Below are 15,039 nucleotides of genomic sequence, written 5' to 3' on the forward strand. Positions count from 1 at the left end.
TCCTCCTAGATACCCTACAAAATCTGTAGAGCCATTAGTCTTCTACAGTTTAATTATTGACGCAGTCTTGTCTGTATCATGAAGCTGTTATTTCAGACTGGAAATCTGGAAGTCTTGGAAAGCCTTTCTTTTTATTTAATTCACCAGCTATATTTAGAAAATAATTGTTAAATACTGTACTTATATTGGACATATCAGTAAAAAAAAATGTTTACTATGTCTTGACTTTATATCATCAACCTTGTGCTGTTGGTCAGACACTTCCTTCATGACTGAGCATTTTGCATAACACATGCTTTTTGCCTTCCTAATAACAGTTTTAAGGCCCTTACAGCACTGTCTGTAGTCAACCACTGAAGCTCAGTTGTTACTATCCCTAACATTCTGAGACAATTCTCACTTTGTTCTACATGATATCTTTATCCATTAGTCAGCTGTCCAGGTCACCTATTAGTGCCAGCACTCTGTTTTAAATGTTCTAATGGAAATCAACTTTCCAAGCACATGAGAAATATGTTGAGAAAAGCACTGTACACTCCTGTTTGGAAAAAGTGAAACACAAAGACTGAGAGATGTGCTCGCCATGAAATTTATTCCACCAATTGGGGACATGACACCAATGATTAGTACTACAGACCTGCCCATTCACTGTGACCAGAGAAATTCAGAATTGACTATCACCATCATGTGCTGCAATCAGAACTGTTAGACATCATGGCATGGAATCAGAGTGTCTGGGTATGCTGTTGAGGAATATTCTGCCACATGGTTTGTAGGTGTGTCCACAAAGCATCAACTATAGCTACAGGAGGACCCGAATGAACAAGCTAGTGGCCAACCATATCCCAAATATGGTCAATTGGTGACATGTCAGGCAAACACGTGGGCCAGGAAAGCAGAGGTATCTGTCATTCTTTGAAGGAGAGTTGCACATTCCTCGCCACATGTTGCCACGTGTAACCATGCTGAAATATGGCTTGTAGAATGGCCTGCAGGAGGGGCAGAGCCTTGGACTGTAAACTCCCTGATGTACTGATGTACCAGTAGCTGTTCAAGACATAGGAGGCAAGATTGTGTGTTATAGGCAGTTGTACCCCAAACCATCACAACTGATGTTTGTCCACTATGCTGCTCAACAATACAGTCTGCCTGATTGAGTTCACCATGGTGGCTCAATACCTGTGCAGCCATCACGGTAGGACAATTTGGAGCAGGACTCGTCTGAAAATGCTACATTTTGCCATTCATCACACGAGTGATGGCTTTCATATGCCCATTGCAGTCTGTGGCATTGTAAGTTCTGGTGAATGGAAGTTGATGAAACGGCATGCATGCCACCCACAGGAGATAACATCAGACCATTGATGCAACCATGTACACACCCATTGCAGTGTTCTAAAGTTGCACCAACATTGTGGATGAAGCTGTTCTGTCAGTTACGACCAACCAAACAATATGGTAGTCATCTTGTGCAGTGGTCACATTGTGTCTTCCAGTACCCTGTTGCACTGTGTACAGCCCTCTTCTCTCCACTGGCTCCACATATGCCTCACTGTTGAAGCAATGTGCCTTTACAAGCCACAATGTCACTTAATGACAGATATGCCTCCTGGATACCAATCGTTCTGCCCCATTTAAATGCCCTCTCATGCCCATATTCCACCCTGTGATGTTGGTGAGGCATAGTGGCACTTGGTTACATATTTCCACTTTGTATGATGGCTCTGCACAGATTCAGCATTGCATAACACTGACCTGTCCAGTCACACAAATGAAGGTGTCACTGGGCCTACATGGAAGCCACATCTCTGTCATTTAAATCACTTATTATGGTTCCACTGTTCTACACATCCACTTTTTGTGGCATGTTGCAGACTGTTACTTTTGAGTGTTTCACTTTTTACAAACAGTAGTGTATTTTTGTCTATGTTACCTGCACTATAAAATTCAAGCCATTCTTGTTCTTTAATGAGGTTTCAAAAGTCTCTGTTGCCACTTGGATTAACATTTCAAAATAGTTTGTAATTATATTTAACAATGGTGTGTGTGTGTATGTGTGTGTGTGTGTGTGTGTGTGTGTGTGTGTGTGTGTGTGTGTGCGTATGCACACAAATTCCTTCTAGTGTTAGTAATTGCCTGAAAGGCAATTTGCCCTTTTACTACCAGAATGCACGTCTGGTGATGAAGGACGAACATGAATGTAGTCTATAGTTGTACTACTGTTCTCCTGCACTCTGACAGGAAAAAATACAGTCTGCATCAGGTGATATGAATTTAGAAGAACTCCTAGCATTTCTAGCATTCTTTTTCTTGCACAGTCACTTATAAAATTAATGTTAAAGTCACCAAACACAACTAATCATTGGTACTCTCTATGAAGTTAACTAAATAATCTCTTAGGCTTGAACAGAAATGTCTTTACTAAATTCAACTACTCATGCATGGCATTCAGTAACCTGTTTGGCTCAATGCTTTGATATGTCAGTAGATTCAAATGAAGTACTGTCTTTCACATACAAAGTCAATCGTCTACTCTGCAAAGACCTCTGTGAAAAAGAGACAGCTAATCTTTATCCCAGTATAGGAAGTGTTTGAACTACCACATTGTTTAAGTGGTGCTCTGATATACAAGTAATGTCAGAATCAACATCAGCAACCATTTCGTTAACTTTATCTCTAATACTGTTTATATTTTGATGAAATATGATAGTTCCTTTATCAAGGAATAAATTTATTATGTCTTGTATTGTAACTGTGTATATCATAATTCAGTTGGAACTGACATTTATTACCAACAACAAAAACCATTAAGAAGTAAATGTGTTGGGAAATGAGTGTAAGAATTACAAGAGCCTTAAATGACTTCTGTAAGATGTAAGGTTATCTACTTTACATAATATTATTAATGATTGATTATGATGAACATGCACTTTATTTACTTTACATGCTCTGCCCCAGAAGATAATTCCATAAGACAGAGGAAGTGAAAATATGTGAAATATGCCAACACTCTTATTTTTAGATCAACTCTGTAAGAAGACTCAATTTTTAAGGATTCCAAGGAACAATATGCACTGTGCTTCATTCAGTGTATGGCCATTAATGTCTGTTTCTGGTGCTAAAAGGTTATTATTGCTTTTTGAAGCTGCATAATATGAGATTTTATGAGGAAAGTGTTAGCTGTGAGCCACTTGTAGACCTATTCAGCTGTCATCTGAGCTGCAGACCTGGGCTCCAGATAGTGCAGAGCCTTTATCATGTGCTATAGGGCTAAACTACCTCTTTTTTTGAGTACTGTTCATCAATCTGTGATCTTTACCAAGTTGTATTAACTGAAAAGAGAAATATTGAAAGATGAGCTGCACTGTTTGTCAAAGGGTTCTTTTATGAGCATGGAAATATAACAGAAATGCACATCGAACCACTGTGGCAGGAGACATTACACCTAAGATGATTGGCATTGCAGACAGTCTTGCTCCAAAAACTTCCAAGATCCCATGTTCCAGAATGTCAAGAAATGTACAACTTCCTCCAATGTATATCTCACATAATGACAATGAAGCTAAATTCAGATTTATGCAGAATGGGACTGACAGTCAATTTTCCTGTGCACCATCTGCAAATAGAATAAGAAGGGGAAAATTATTGTGGCACACTATGCACTCTCCACCACTCCTGACATGGTCATTTGTAGAGTACAGATGTAGATGTAAGTGTAAATATGTAAGTGTAAATATTAGTATCTGTCACTGACAAATATGCCCTCTCCCAACTGAGATCACTTTTGCTGTTGTTGTTGTTGTGGTCTTCAGTCCTGAGACTGGTTTGATGCAGCTCTCCATGCTACCCTATCCTGTGCAAGCTTCTTCATCTCCCAGTACTTACTGCAACCTACATCCTTCTGAATCTGCTTAGTGTATTCATCTCTTGGCCTCACCCTATGATTTTTACCCTCCATGCTACCCTCCAATGCTAAATTTGTGATCCCTTGATGCCTCTGAACATGTCCTACTAACTGGTCTCTTCTTTTTGTGAAGTTGTGTCACAAACACCTCTTCTCCCCAATTCTATTCAATACTTCATCATTAGTTATGTGATCTACCCATCTAATCTTCAGCATTCTTCTGTAGCACCACATTTCGAAAGCTTCTATTCTCTTCTTGTCCAAACTATTTATCATCCATGTTTCACTTCCATACATGGCTACATTCCATACAGATACTTTCAAGACTTCCTCACACTTAAATCTATACTCGGTGTTAACAAATTTCTCTTCTTCATAAACGCTTTCCTTGCCATTGCCAGTCTACATTTTATATCTTCTCTACTTCGACCATCATCAGTTATTTTGCTCCCCAAATAGCAAAACTCCTTTACTACTTTAAGTGTCTCATTTCCTAATATAATTCCCTCAGCATCACCCGACTTAATTCGACTACATTCCATTATCCTCATTTTGCTTTTGTTGATGTTCATCTTATATTCTGCTTTCAAGACACTCTCCATTCTGTTCAACTGCTCTTCCAAGTCCTTTGCTATCTCTGACAGAATTACAATGTCATCGGCGAACCTCAAAGTTTTTATTTCTTCTCTATGGATTTTAATACCTACTCTGAATTTTTCTTTTGTTTCCTTTACTGCTTGCTCAATATACAGATTGAATAACATAGGGGATAGGCTACAACCGTATCTGACTCCCTTCCCAACCACTGCTTCCCTTTCATGCCCCTCAACTCTTATAACTGCCATCTGGTTTCTGTACAAAATGTAAATAGCCTTTCGCTCCCTGTGTTTTACCTCTGCTGCCTTTAGAATTTGAAAGAGAGTATTCCATTCATCATTGTCAAAAGCTTTCTCTAAGTCTACAAATGCTAGAAATGTAGGTTTACCTTTCCTTAATCTTTCTTCTAAGATAAGTGGTAGCCTCAGTATTGCCTCACGTGTTCCAATATTTCTACAGAATCCAAACTGATCTTCCCTGAGGTTGGCTTCTACCAGTTTTTCCATTCATCTGTAAAGAATTTGTGTTAGTATTTTGCAGCTGTGACTTATTAAACTGATAGTTCGGTAGTTTTCACATATGCCAACACCTGCTTTCCTTGGGATTGGAATTATTATATTCTTCTCGAAGTCTGTGGGTTTTTTGCCTGTCTCATACATCTTGCTCACCAGATGGTAGAGTTTTGTCAGGACTGGCTCTCCCAAGGCCGTCAGTAGTTCTAGTTGAATGTTGTCTACTCCCGGGGCCTTGTATCGACTCAGGCCTTTCAGTGTTCTGTCAAACTCTTCACGCAGTATCATATCTCCCATTTCATCTTCATCTACATCCTCTTCCATTTGCATAGTATTGTCCTCAAGTACATCGCCCTTGTATAGACCTTTTATATACTCCTTCCACCTTTCTGCTTTCCCTTCTTTGTTTGAACTGGGTTTCCATCTGAGTTCTTGATATTCATACAAGTGGTTCTCTTTTCTCCAAAGGTCTTTTCAAGTTTCCTGTAGGCAGTATCTATCTTATCCCTAGTGAGATAAGCCTCTACATCTTTACATTTGTCCTCTAACCATCCCTGCTTAGCCATTTTGCACTTCCTGTCAATCTCATTTTTGAGACGTTTGTTTCCTTTTTGCCTGCTTCGTTTACTGCATTTTTATATTTTCTCCTTTAATCAAGTAAATTCAATATTTCTTTGATTACCCAAGGATTTCTACTAGCCTTCGTCTTTTTACCTACTTGATCCTCTGCTGCCTTCACTACTTCATCCCTTGGAGCTACCCATTCTTCTTCTACTGTACTTCTTTCCCCCATTCCTGTCAGTTGTTCCCTTATGCTCTCCCTGAAACTCTGTGCAACCTCTGGCTTAGTCAGTTTACCCAGGTCCCACCGTTTTGCAGTTTCTTCAGTTTTAATCTACAGCTCATAACCAATAGATTGTGGTCAGAGTCCACATCTGCCCCTGGAAATGTCTTACAATTTAAAACCTGGTTCTTAAATCTCTGTCTTACCATTATATAATCTATATGATACCTTCTAGTATCTCCAGGATTCTTCCATGTATACAACTTTCTTTCATGATTCTTGAACCAAGTGTTAAAGTGCGCGTCATTTATGTTGGCGGCCGAGTTTAGGTTCATTCTGCGCATCTGACGTCACAAAACACAGTCAGCCAATGAACAGAGAACGACGTTGCCACATCTCGACTGCAGTGCAGAGCATGGACGAGTGTCTTCAGTTTTAGAAACATTCAGTCATAAATAAAGTAATAGAACAAAAGCAATGTCTTGATAGCAGACATTCTTTTATAGAAAGTTTGGAAAAAGCATTCTTTATACCAATTGCTTCATATTCTATTAATTAATTAAACCAAACAAGCAATAAGACTCCTAATTCAGGCGATAGCAAGGAAAGGTGTTTGTATCACTCTCACGAACTGCTTTTTCACAATAAAGAACAGCGGTAATTGTTTATTTTCTATTGGACTTCGACGAAGCGTGAGTAATTCATAATCATACCAACAGTGTTTGTCAGTATTTTGCGTGACGTGTTATACTCCTCATGGTGTTCTGTAGTCAGACGATGTGCGTCAGCGTAACGGTGAAGGTGTTGGGCTGCTACGTGAAAGGTTATGAGTTCAAACCTTGAGAGGTGCTTAATATTTTCATTATTTAAATACAATATCGAAGTCCCTTACTTCACGAATTGTATTCGTTTGAATGCAATTTTTTGAAATTTCTAGTATGTGCCATACATTTCCTTGATTGAAGTGCTTTAAAATAAAGCCAAACGCGTCTGGTGTAAATAATACTTTTATTACAGTCGCGAAAGACGGAATATTGCTCAATATTACATACGACACCTATGTCGTACTTAAATTAAATGAGATATTGTTATATGGTAAATTTTATATGAAATTTAGGTATCTTGTCCACATTTCATTCTCAACATTGAGGCAACTAAAATCGACCATATGGAAAGTATACTCTATGGACTTTTACCTCTGCAAACTCTTCAAAATTTTGTGCAATGGTTTACTATATTTAATGCTGCATAATAACTGCATTGAACATCAAAACAAAATTAAATCATTTATGGGGGGAAGGTATCAGTCAAGAAGATGTGTAAAAATCTAATTTTTGGGCCAAATAGTTTTTGTGGAATCGATTGATAAGAGTGTCAAAGCAGTCGAAACACGATGTGTCTGCACATTCGAGCAGTGCAGTGACAAAATCGCGCACAGCGCGGAATGCAGGGAGCACGTCTTTGTAGCAGAGAAAGGGTTAATGCGGCCGTGGTGGCTTTACTTCATGAACTGCGCATTCCCCCCTGCACGTAAGTTTCTGAACTATGCTATACTATGGCGCTGCTTCTATTGGTGCATGCGTCGTGTGCAACTGGCAATGCAGCAATCTCCCACATCTGGGTGGGCATGCGCGAGCCGCCAAGATAAAAGAATTGAACTATAGCTATGATTAAGCTAAGCTCTGTGCAAAGCTCTACCAGGTGGCTTTCTCTTTCATTTCTTAGTCCCAATCCATATTAATCTACTATATTTCCTTCTCTCCCTTTTCCTACTCTCGAATTCCAGTCACCCATGACTATTAAATTTTTGTCTCCTTTCACTACCTGAATAATTTCTTTTATCTCGTCATACATTTCATCAATTTCTTCATCATCTGCAGAGCTAGTTGGCATGTAAACTTGTACTACTGTAGTAGGTGTCGGCTTCGTGTTTGTCTTGGCCACAATAAGGCATTCACTATGCTGTTTGTAGTAGCTTACCTGCACTCCTATTTTTTATTCATTATTAAACCTACTCCTGGATTACCCCTATTTGACTTTGTCATTATAACCCTGTATTCACCTGACCAAAAGTCTTGTTCCTCCTGCCACCGAACTTCACTAATTCCCACTATATCTAACTTTAACCTATCCATTTCACTTTTTAAATTTTCTCTGATTAAGGGATCTGACATTCCACGCTCCGATCCGTAGAACGCCAGTTTTCTTTCACCTGATAATGATGTCCTCTTGAGTAGTCCCCGCCTGGAGATCTGAGTGGGGGACTATTTTATCTCCAGAATATTTTACCCAAGAGGACGCCATCATCATTTAACCATACAGTAAAGCTGCATGCTCTCAGGAAAAATTACGGCTGTAGTTTCCCCTTGCTTTCAGCCATTCGCAGTACCAGCACAGCAAGGCCGTTTTGGTTAGTGTTACAAGGCCAGATCAGTCAATCATCCAGACTATTGCCCCTGCAACTACTGAAAAGGCTGCTGCCCCTCTTCAGGAACCACACGTTTGTCTGGCCTCTCAACAGATACCCCTCCATTGTGGTTGCACCTATGGTACGGCTATCTGTATCACTGAGGCACGCAAGCCTCCCTACCAATGGCAAGGTCCATGGTTCGTGGGGGGGGCACTTTCGCACTTTTGCTACGGATGATAATTAACACATATATTGTTTGGAAGACAACAAGGTACTAGAACAGTAACAAAAGAAATTACTCCAGTTAGGCAGGAGGTGTTTGGGAATAGCAGAATCACTTTCCATTGAACAGGTTGGAGACAGAAGAGCGAAGAGGGCATGGTGAAAACATGAGAAAGGTAGTTGAGTTGAATGGATTATTAGAAGTTAAAAAACAAGAGGAGTCTTAAAATCCATAAGAAGACAACTCAAGAGGACAAGAGAGAAAACACAGAACCGATATGATTGGCAAGAAATTCATTCTTAATAATGTGCCCTGTGTATGGGTCAGTGAATAATTATTGTAATACACTGTAAATCATTAAAATAAACATTTTGTAGTAATTCATTCTTAAACTGTGTATAATATGTGGTGACATTTGAAAACTATTATGGAAGGTAAATCATAAAAATAAACATTTTGTTAAAATCCACATGAAAAACATGAGAATTTAATAAATGTGTTTTGATCATAAGAGAGTTAAGTTGCTAGGTAGGTAGGATAAGATATAATGGGCTGTAAAAATATGAAATTCCCTGGAGAAATACCTTTCTATCTATTAAGTTTCCAAGAAGTGATGCCTGTAAATAAGGTGTACAGACAATTTTTGATAGTCTTCTGAGTCTGCCTTTGTGACTTATTGGTTAACAAATTACAATAACATGCTATATACTGATGTATGAGACATGTTTACCTCGAATATAAGTGACCATCACAGATTTGAGTTGTGCCATCTGCTGCATAGATTTATGTTTTAAAGAGATGAATGTTAATAAATGGCAACAATCATACTGAAAAGTAATGTCTTTATAACAAAAAATTGCATGGATCCTATAGGAGACAGATGTCAGTAATGAAAAATTTTGGAATGGACACTGCAAAAAATAAGCCTTGTTTAAATACACAATAGTAGTTACTTAGGTACTAATTCTACTACAGTCAAGAAATTCATGATTTCAGGGTTATCATCAGTCTAATAAACCTTGCACATAACAGTTAGTGGCAGATACATGAAACTAGAAGAACTGTACTTATATCATGAACAAATGGGTAACCAGTTTATTTTTGGTCTACTCTAAGTACCCACAGTTATAAAGCACAGAGTTGAAAACATTACAATGATAGTATTAAAAATTAATGACCAGAGTGATGAGGAACAAATTTCTTGTGTCTAAATGGTGTTGACATTGAGAGATATCTTATTTAATGAAAGGTGCAACATATACTCGTATATCAGTGACAGACAGTAGGGGAGCTTCTTGTTACCTCAGGAACACTGACAGCCATGAAAGCACAGCATTAAGGTAATACACATCACATTTAATGTCCTAAATATGACTTTTCAAAGAAAATATTTCTCTTAACCCTAAAAAACCTCATACCATATTATTTTTTAAATAAATGCAAACATAATCTACTGGTAGCAGCAATAGACATGAATTGTTCTACACTAGCTGGTATGTTATGTGCAAAGTTCTTTGGATATCAGTTGGACAACAAGCCAAAATTGAGTAAATACATACCTAAACTAACCAAGGAAATCAGTTCACTCTGGTTTGCAGTCAAAGTATTTCTCAATTTGAAGAGATGAAGATCAGGCTGTTAGCATGTTGTGCACACTCTCAGTCTCTATTTCCTTGTGTAATACAGGATCAGAATCTGAATTTTGTTGTGTATTCATGTACATACATAAATCATTAATTTAAAGTGCAGGAGACTTCTCAGTATAGATAATGTACCAGAGATAAATACAACATGTCAAACAAAGAACAAAGAAAATTTAATTTAGAAAAGTCACTACAAATTTGTTTCATTGGTCTACAAAGAATCTTCATCATCATTTAAGAACTCCATGAAAAAATAACAACATTTTTGCATTAGGATAGTGCATTTTATCTTCAACAAACCTAGTTCCATGCTGTGAAAGTTTTTTTAAATTTATTGTAAATTTTGGAAGCCATGTGTTGAGGAGCATGAGAGTAGAGTTTTAGTCCATGAGATGGTGACATGAAGTTAACTTTGTTTCTTGTTTCATGCATATGTTTCAAATATATTTTCATAAATAATCTGGGTTGATATGGATAAAGACAAACAGATCCTAAATGCAAAAACATGCAATAGTTAAAATTTTTAGATCCCTGCATAAAGGTTGGTAGAATGTCTAGCTTAATATTACACGTATTTCTAATAACAGTCTTTTGAAGAAATAATATTCTATTTACACTACTTGCATTTCCCCAAAAGATTATTCTGTATCTTACAAGACATTCAAAACAGCTGCGGTAAACAACTTTTGTAGTGTCCATTTCACTTGGCTGTGAATGGAAAACTGTTTTGCTTGTCTCCCAAGTACCTTGTATGAGAAGACCAGAATAATTTTTTTTCTAAAAATATCCCCAGGAATTTGACAGATTCTGCTTCCCTAGGTTCCTGATTTTTGTGAGTAATTTGGAAGTTGATTGAATTTGCTTGTTTACTTTTTAACTGTGTAAGTTGGGTTTTCCATGTTTAGTTTTAATCCATTTACATCAAACCAATATTTTAAATTACCCTTCAGATAGTGCAGCTAAAGCAATGTGAAGAAATGTTGTGTATAGTTGATAACCCTAAATATTGGAAGTTTTTGTTGAGTGATGTTAGAATTTTTGTAGTAACTTCACAGTACAAATATTCCTTAATAGTGTTTGTCGTTATTTGGAAAAATCACTTTCAGATGAATTATGATTTAAAAGGTCTTTACAAGACACTAAGGTAATTTTCATTTAGATGTTACCTGTTCTTCATGCTTGAATCTGACTCAAGCAATAAAATAACTTTTGTACCTATTCTTTAACATAATAGATACAATTTACATATTTTGCACTTGATACTTATTTATACAGTGATCTTAGTTTTGACTTTGATGATAATTAAAGTGTGTTAGTTCAGCTGAACATTCATGTACCAATTATAATACATATGATCCCATTATTAATATAAAGAAAATGTCTCTTACCTATGTCTTCGAACACTAAGAAAGGATTAAGGGTCTGATAGAAAGGATTAAGGGTCTAACAGTGATGCAGTTAAGTCCCTTTAAATCACAGTTGTAATCAATATTTATTTACCTTTAGTTGCATCTTTTGTCAATGTGTATCTTCAATCATCCATGTCTCTTTCCTCCAGCAGGCACACCTATATATATAGCATGCCAACCACAAATAAAATTGTTTTTCATTGTTCCATTGTTGTTTCACCACTGCAAGCCCAATCTATTCCTTTGTTATTGATGCAGCCAACAGTGATAAATTGTGTTGTCATACATCCAAGAGAGCAGCAGTAATATAAAATAAACAACAAGCTAGGTGAGAAAAAATTTACAATCTGTGCAAGAAAATGACCCAGATTACAAGCTAACAGCACAAATCCACTGTCAAATCAGCGACTGTCAGGGCTGATGCAATTGCTCTGTTTAATACTTTGAGTGGGTCATTACTGTGGGGTAACATTGGTCTGTGCAACAGTGTGATATAATGAAAGTTTTTTCATTAATGATTAATTAAATGGTGCTTTAGCTCAGATTATGTAAGTTTATTTTATCTTTGTTTAATTAAACTATCATTGAACTGTGATTTTGTTCAACATGTTTATCTTGGTGACATAAAGCAGCTATTCTTTACATGTGTGCTGAGTACACCACACACCCCCTCATGTTATTTAAAATGGCATGCCTGCTCGAGGGTAGAGGCTACAAGAAAATCGTATTTGTACATGATGTATGGCTTAATTAATTATGACAATTTGTGGGCTTTTAACTGTAAGTACTAAGCAAAACAGTGGTTAAGACAACTCTCATAACAGGTAGGAACTTGCACTGCTCTTTCAACAAGACCATTTAAGACTGTCAAACAGTCTTGTTCAGTTGAGACTTTTTGGGAGGAGCTCAGTGTTAAAGAGGTTTAAATGAATGCAAATAAAATATATGATAACAACTCTGTTTTATGTGTACAAAGGCAATTTACTGAAATTGATCTCTTACACCAAGGAATCATATATTTTGTGTTCAACATCTTGTCCTATGTTTTCACTTCAGTTTTGGCCTTTGGCTTTTTCATCACATGGCATTAGATACCAGGAAATTATATTTTTAAGCAAGTAATGACAAGATGTTAGCAACATTTTGGGTGTTATATAATGAATTTTAAAAAAAGGAAATATCAATTACTCTTAGCTATGATTTTCTTGTGCTCTACATTTCAAGACTGAACCATTATTTACTAGCAATTTTTGCCGTTCCCCATTGCTAATGTAACAAAAGGAAAAATCAGATGACATAATGGCAGTTTGTTGATGTAGAAATAAAATTATTAATGTTTTACTTGACAGGATTCCTGAACCACTGAAAAAGTCACCACTTGTGCCTGGTGGGAAACTTCGAGAAGTAAATCGCCCTCTACCAACAACTACTTCAGTAAATGCTACTCCCATGCTTCACGTGGCCCCACGTACTACCTTCATACGTCGTTTGGATCGCAGTCTGATGCTTGATGTGTGTACGCCAGATACCCACCAACCTAATGAGTCTCCTCCTGGTGATGGGTGGATTACAACCAGCAAAAGACTCCTATCAAAACCACAAAAGCAACAGGCTGTTGATGACTTCTCCCTGCCTAATTTACCTGGTGGTGAGTATGTCTGAAAATACAAATTTTGTCAAAATAATTAAAAGAATTTAAAGAAAAAGAAACAAAATATGTCATTCCATATGCCTCAGTTAACTTGATCTAGAACCAATAAAAATCCATGGAAGAACAAATGCACAGTAGTACCATAATCATCATCATCAACAACAACAAGAACAACAACAACAACAATAATAATAATCATTTGAGATGAACTGTTAACTGTAGGTTTCCTCTAGACTTTTCTATGCATGATCTTCAGGTAGAAACATCTATGTTGCTCTTGCACATTTTTTGTCATCTACACACTTTTCATTAAGTTGTCATCTTGATTTTTTTCTTTTCTCATGGAATCCTGCAAAGAATGTACTTGGTCTGTCTACCATCCATCCACATAGCTGTATGTTCTGCTGACTTCATTTTCATTACAGTCATAATTAAATCTTCAATTCTTGTTCATTTGCTGGTTCATTTATATGCTTTCCTGTGGCTCCAAGTAATTCCCAACATGTATCTCTCCATTGCTTACTGAACAGCTATCATGTTTTTAATCTTTTTGCATTAAAAGTCTGTGTCTCACTGGAATAAGTTAAAAACAGTATTACAAGCTGACTGTAAGATTTCTTTTAGAGACACATCAGAAGTTTAGTTTTGAAAAGCATCTTAATTTGCTCAGTGCACTTCACACCACATTTTACTCTTCTGTTTTCTCTTTTTCTAACCACCCAGTTATTACCTGTAACTGACCAATTGGTACCACAACTTTGTAATTAGTTTGTACTATTTTTGTGTGTTCATATGTTCCTATTTTTAGTAAAATTGTATTTCAGAAATACTTTCAAACTTGCTCTGTGAAGTTCTCCCATATGTTTCTGACATTTATGTGTGGCAGATACAAATAGTACATTGTTATCAACAAAATAATGGTGGTTTGTATATGTTCCTTTGACGTTATACCTTTTTTTTATTTTTCCACATTCTCAAGGATCTGAAGACTTACTCTAAGCATGCTGAGAATGGTTTTAGTGATACCATATCTCCTTGCCCAATTCCTCCATAAGGAATAATTTTCAGTGGTAGTTCCATATGTAGATGAAAAGTATTCATCACACAGAACCATGCTATAAGGATAATGTTAAGCTGATTCATGCAAAACAGTTAGCCTATGAAAGGTTATAGAAACTGCTTCAAACAAGTGCAAAATGGCATGGCAAATTATTGCACAAGAACACTCTCCTACCCACACAAGAAGTGTCACCTGAACCAGATCAATTGAATGAGTTTTTTGTGTCTTCAGTGAAAGAAACTGGAAATAGAATAATCTCATCTGACACATCTGAAGGTGAACTACTTGGCAAGTAGCTGCCAGTGCAACAGTCTTTTAAGTGGAAAATTATCATATCCACTGATGTCATAATAGGCATAAAAAATTCTCCAACTCTAAAACTATGGATAATCACTGTCTATCCAACTACATCATAGAGAAGGCTGTTCATTTGCTTTGTGAACCTTTTGCATACATTTTTTAACAGCAGTCTTCACTTTGGAATTTTCTCTGCATCATTAAAAATTTCAAACGTTATACCAGTTTTTAAAAAAGGAGACAACTGTAGTTTCCAAAGTATTTGTAACCCTAATAGAAAACAATATTTCTCAATGAGAAACAGACGTCCTAGGATGAAAATTGTTTAGACATGGATACCACAGTTATCAGGTTTGTGCCATTCTTTTTCATAATTACAGTCAACAATTTGACACATCATGTTCCCTGCTCTGTGATTTGCTGTGCTGATGATGCAATAATAATTGCAACTCATAAGACAGCTCAGTATTACAACAAATGTCACACTGAAATCACTAGATGCTGCAGAGAATTGGTTCTCCTCTTACAAACTCTGTGTAATCCTGGCAA

General features: G+C 36.9%; 1 protein-coding gene across 1 annotated transcript in view; it reads left to right on the top strand.

Moving 5' to 3' along the window:
- LOC124776492 (cyclin-dependent kinase-like 5) overlaps window positions 1-15,039 on the top strand; it is a 349,628-nt gene that overhangs the window by 289,608 nt on the left and 44,981 nt on the right. The window contains exon 8 of the mRNA XM_047251507.1: window positions 12,832-13,130. Within this exon, the coding sequence (XP_047107463.1) occupies window positions 12,832-13,130 (299 nt within the window). The remainder of the gene's footprint in view (window positions 1-12,831; window positions 13,131-15,039) is intronic.

This window comes from Schistocerca piceifrons, chromosome 2 (genome assembly GCF_021461385.2).
Source record: "Schistocerca piceifrons isolate TAMUIC-IGC-003096 chromosome 2, iqSchPice1.1, whole genome shotgun sequence".
NCBI lineage: Eukaryota > Metazoa > Arthropoda > Insecta > Orthoptera > Acrididae > Schistocerca > Schistocerca piceifrons.